Source organism: Blennius ocellaris (assembly GCF_963422515.1).
Source record: "Blennius ocellaris genome assembly, chromosome: 3".
In the NCBI taxonomy this organism is placed as follows: domain Eukaryota; kingdom Metazoa; phylum Chordata; class Actinopteri; order Blenniiformes; family Blenniidae; genus Blennius; species Blennius ocellaris.
In genome coordinates, this window is record NC_137652.1 from 17,466,273 (window position 1) to 17,472,028 (window position 5,756).

At 42.1% G+C, this 5,756-nt stretch overlaps 1 protein-coding gene across 1 annotated transcript; it reads right to left on the reverse strand.

Annotated features, from left to right (window-relative positions):
• Nucleotides 1-677: 677 nt before the first annotated feature.
• Nucleotides 678-5,554, reverse strand: LOC308144544 (hsp90 co-chaperone Cdc37-like; the record flags this gene model as incomplete). Its single annotated transcript, XM_080515678.1, has 8 exons — nt 678-794; nt 912-983; nt 2,185-2,367; nt 2,485-2,607; nt 2,703-2,818; nt 3,791-3,896; nt 3,974-4,270; nt 5,438-5,554. 8 exons carry the CDS (start codon nt 5,552-5,554, stop codon nt 678-680), a joined length of 1,131 nt encoding a protein of 376 aa, XP_080371804.1.
• Between the last annotated feature and the right edge of the window lie 202 nt (nt 5,555-5,756).

Consider the following 5,756-nt stretch of genomic DNA (forward strand, 5'->3'; position numbering starts at 1 on the left):
TTGTTTGTAAGTTGCAAATATTCTGTGTTTTCCTTAGAATTTACAGTACAAGAATAATTAACTCACTGGCTTCACTCTTTTCTTCTTCAATTAACGTGAACACGTACTTGTTGTTTGTATTTCCTATGTGTTGAAGTATGACCATACATCATACTATTGTAAAAGAGAAAATAACAAATATGAGATACAGTGATATGTATTTTCTTCAATGCCGCTGAGTGCAACAATGACAATATGGTGTGAACCCCCCTAATGGAAGCCCTCACTTGATGCTGTGAAACACTGAAAAGCTGAAGCGCATCTATTAATCAGAGCATGCTGTAACCTTTTAAACACGAAAGCAAAAAGGAATTAGAGTATTACCACATACATAATTAACAGTTGGGATTTAATCCAGATAAAAGGGATATCAATATTCAATCCATATTTGGGGCATCCACAAAAGCTATGCAATTAGATTCACAGAAGATATTTAGAAATCGACCAAGAACTGATTGATGGTGGTCACAGCAAACTCCTCATTTATTCATTCTTGTGTAACTGATAATATAAACTATACATCCTCTCTGAGTTGAGCATGTTCCTCATATTCTTTTTTTCCAGATTTGACAAAACATTTTACATAATCTGCTAATTAATAAATAATAACAAATAATGACTTTGTATAACACTGATGTTTAATCTTCTTCCCCATCCTCCTCCTCCTCCTCCTCTTCTTCACCACCATCATCCTCTGCTACCTCGGGGACCCAGAGTCCAGAGTCAATGCACCTCTTCAGGTGGTATTTTCCTTCCTGGAGACGAAGAGAAAGAGGGACAGAGGGAATGACAGCAAAGTGCAAAATTAACCAACAGTCCTGTTTGCCTTACTTGATCAAGAGTTATCGTTTCTGAGTGGGATGCTCACTGACCTCGAGGTCCAGCTCGCTCATGGCTTCCTGCAGCATCTGAAGGTTCTTCTCATCAAAGCTCCTCTGAATGTTCTACGAAACACAGAGAGTCCTGACATGTTCTCCACGCAGTAAACTGACTGAGCTGACCACCACTCAACGCCGTCTCTCTTGAAAATGCTTCCGTTGTAATTAAGCCTGCATCAGCATCTCATGTCGGACTTCTGTTTATCACATTAAAATTATTGCAAGCAGATCAGTAAACTCAGGAATTGATCTTTAACTTGTGCGTAGAGCTCATGATTGACTGCTGGAGTCCATTCTACCGACCTGCACTGAATTTTCCGATTATCCAAATAGCAGGGCCGTTCTAATCAATCTCTGCAAACACTGACTTCAGATTGTGTGTTGTTTAGAAAATGAAAGCAGGTCTTCATACCAACAACATTACAATTAAGAAAACTCTAACAGCTCAAAAAATGAATTTCAAACTTGTTTCAGCCTTGCAATAAAAGATTTTTAGAGAGTTTGACCAGTTCAAAGAAAACTTTAGTAAAGAAATAAATATTAATAAACCAAATGTATTTATCCAGCCTCACAACTTTGAACACATTGGAAATAATATGTCCTACTGGATAACCTAGAATCATAACAATCGTAATCAATTTGAACTTGTGGTCACAAAAGTTCCAGAGCGCTGACATAGAGCCTCCAGTTAAACAGTACAGCCGGGAAAATGACATGAAGTGATTCCTTTGACACCTTTGAGTTTGTAAAATACTATAGATTCGTCTTGAGACATATAAAGACAGCTGATGTTGAGTGCTGCTTCTCATAGAAGAGTGTGCAAATAAGAATTTGCCGCTAATGCTAAAGTTATTGTTGTGTTTGCATTGATTCTGCATTTGTTTGACTTTCAAAGCGTTGAAATTGACGTGTACACAAGAGGCTGTGTTCACTCACAGAAGCAGAGACACTGTCAGGTTTTGTAGCTGCAGCTGCAGTCGGTGAGGGAATGTATCTGCTTTGATAATATTTAAAGCTCATTATCAGGATAAAAAGAGGTTGAGTTTGCTTAAGGCTTAACGGGATGGCATCAATCAGGAAATATTGATCCACTCTACTGAATAATCCCATAAGGCCATGTAAATGACTGCATTATTGTTCTTTCTCAAGGATTAAAAAAATGGTCTTCAACAAAGCAGAAAGTAATTTCAATAATTAGGGTATTTAGAATTAAGTGATTCACAATGGCCAAAAGCTGAAGTGACATTCAAGAGTGCTGGTGCTTTACCTTCGGTAGCGATTCATAGACCTCGACAGGGTCTAAACCACCTGGACCCAGTCTCTTCTGCCTCTCCTCCTCCTCCAGCTCCTTCATCGTGTTCTCCATACGTGTCTGAGCACAGCTGCGGATCCGATCCTTCAGCAGCTCCAGCTCGCGCTCAAACGCCTCCTGGTAAGGCTCGTCTGCAGTCTAACGCACACAAAATAAAACACCAAGAGAATGACCAAACCATCTAAAACTTCAATAAAATGAACCACTGTACTGCATTAACACCCTGAGGTTTTATTTGTGTGTGTGTTTTCAGACCTTGATCTTTAAGAAGAATTGCCTGAAGCAGCCTCTGGGGTCCACTTTCAACGTCTTTGCCAGATCCAGAATGAACTGCATGACGATGGCTTGATGAGCCACCTGCCCCACGAGGCCGTGCTTCTGCACACGTTGACAGCAAGCAAAGTTGTACCTGCTGTAAATACTGAGTTTCCCCCCCCCCACAAGAATTTACGAAATCTTCCCACAGCAATCACCTCGTCGATCTCGAAGTCCATACAGATGACGATGAGACAGTTCGCCGTCTCTTCGCACACCAGATGTGGATTGTCGGACAGGTACTTCTGACTGTCGTCCCAACGCCTCAGCATACCTGACAAACACACGGACACCTCTGGGACACTGCTTCCAAATGGTGTGACAAAGGTAAACGACAATTAAATGTTTGATATTATAGACAACTGTTTTTTAACTCTGGGCACCATAGAGACAGGGGACTTTGTATTTCAACCTCAGTTATTGAGGGATCAATTCTGGAAAACACCTCTGTGGACGTTATACATAAAATGTATTTATTATTAAATAGTGAATATCATGCATGGGATGCAACAGCTATGCCTTTATTTTTGATGGTTGCAGTTATATTTAAATACTTTCAGTGACCTTGACCTGCCTTCACAACGTTGAAAGAGTAACATTTAAATTACCAACACAAGACCAAAGATAAATAAAAAAGAACTTGGCCAATCCAGACAAGACATTGTAGTTTGTCAAAGCAATGTAACACATTGGTTGGAATAAGATTTGATATACAGTACCAAAATTATTTATTTATATAGATAAAGGGGGGAAAAAACAGTATATTTAAATAAATAAATAAATAAATGAAACATAATTTTCCCAACTCTGATGGGGGCTCAGGAAAGGTTTAATGAATTATTTTAGATTTACACAACTGCCTTGTGTTTAGCCGGGACTGAATATTGAAGACATTATAAATTGACGTCTTCGTGAATCACATACTGTCCTTGACAGGAGCTGCAACTCTTTTTCGGAACCTGTTGCTGTTGTTGTGTATGTTGTCCACAATCTCTTCAGTACTGTGGACAACATTACACAACAACAGTGCATCTGACCAAACAGGGAAGTGCCTGCAAACAGAAACCTTTCAACATCTGGAGAGAATATCATTGTTGATAACGAGCTTTGTGGTACAGGTCAGCCAGGTCACGTTGAATTAAGACAGATGACAATAAGATTCCTTGAGTATGCGGAGATCTCTTCATACTACAGACATCAGGAGGAGAACCTGAGGAGAACCCACCCGTTTGGTCAGAGAACATACCAAAGTGTTTGATTTCTTTTGTGTGCTTCTCCATGAAGGACTTGTGTTTTTCCACTTTCTCCTCCTGCGTTTCCTGCCTTGTTCCGGGCGTGATGTTGAGCACACTCTAGAAAATGAGAAAACCGATTAATCGAGGCACCGACGGACAAAGAGTCCCCTCGTGACCTTGAAGACTGCGCCTACCTTGCTGAAGCCTTCTTTGCTGAGACTGTCCACATTCCAGGGAACTTTCTTCTCCTCTCGCCGGTACTCCTGTATCAGTCTCTCGAAGCGCTTCTCGTCCTTCTTTAGCTTCTTGACCTCCGCTTGGACTCTCTTCAGCTCGGCCTCTCTCTCCTCGTCGGCCCCTCCCTCCTGTCTTCCTTCTTCCAGGTGTTTCAGATGTGCCTGGGTCTCCGCCAACAGCCCCCTGCAGTCTGCACAGTTACTTTCCAGGTCTTCGCCCCTCTGCTGAAACTCTGCCATTTTCTCCAGTCGGGCCTTTTGCGGCATCACAGAGAATATGGGAACGAGAGATTAATGAGACGACCGAATATAGAATCTGCTCAGAAGTGAAGCATGATGGAATCAAATGGGGTTCGAGTCCAGTGTATAAGATCTCAATCATTCCATAAATGTCACGGATTACGTGATATGACACATAACAATCAGCGACATATAACAAGGTCAATACACATCAGTGCTGTCATGTTGACCGCACACAGTGGTGAGCGAAAGTCTACATTGGTAAACTGAAAATAAAACCATGATCCTGGACCGTGTGCTGCACAGCTGCACCAGCCCAAAACAGTGGCGTTATCTGGACTTTCCCACGTCGCCACAGATATCAACTATGGGAACCACAGGAAAGAAAATACACTGGGTGGAAGCTGGAGGCGGTGCGTCATTCGATAATAATTCACTTTATAAGTCATATGACAACTAGGTATGAAAGTTATTAACCCAAGAGCCAGCAAAAGGTTTGACCAGCAGTAACAACTACACCCATTGTGTTTTTTTATTAATTCTATTTTCATCTACGACACACAGGAACAGATTTTGTTAGTGGATGGAGACAGTAAAGAAGCCCAGCAGTGTGATGTGACAGGAAAGTTCCTGAAAAGGTTTGGAAGGACATCATTTAGTGATATTGGAAGGATAATATCCAAATAAAGAAATAAAATAAGAATCACATTTTGGTTTTTTTAACAGATCTGCTTTGTTTACACTTCTTCTTTCTGGCTATCTTTGACAAGTGCATTTATAATTTTGACAACTTCAGAAAAACCCTTGACCTCTGACTGTGATCTTGTTCTTCATCCTCTCCTGACTGGTAATCCGCTCTGAGAGGAGCTGGAGTCGAACTACAGGGCTGGAAACTTACTGCAAAACAAGGGCTTGAGTAGATTTGGATCATGCCTTCTTGAACATGTTTTTTTTTTTTTATGCAGGAATTTAACTTGGAGTAGTGCAATTCCATATGGTACAAGGAATGTTGTGTTTGTGGTCCCACGGGTCACAGGTTATGTCAGGTGACAGATTCTCTCGTAACACCTGCTGGTCCAACTCTCTGTCACGAACACTCAGGTCTACAGGTAAAACTACTCAGGTTCAAAAAAACAAAAAAGGACTCCAGACGTCACAGGTAGTAGAAGAGTCCCTGCTGACCCGGTGTCTCATCCTGAATAAGCTCGGCGTGTCCACGTACGGACTGGTGACGTCCTCATCGTCGGACACGTAGATGTGATCCCAGACGCTGTAGTCGATGCCCGCCGCGGCGCTCATTCTGCCCCCGGCTCCTCTGGTCCTTCGTGTCGGCCGGCTGGCTGTCAGGCTGAGCGGCGGCGACGCTGCACCGACGACTCGAAGAAGCAAACAATACAGCAAGGACACGTCTTCGATCCTCTTAGAGGAGCCATAGCGCTGCAAGAGGCTTAAATAAATCCTCAATTAACTGACGTCACACTGCGCGTGCTGAAAGCCAATC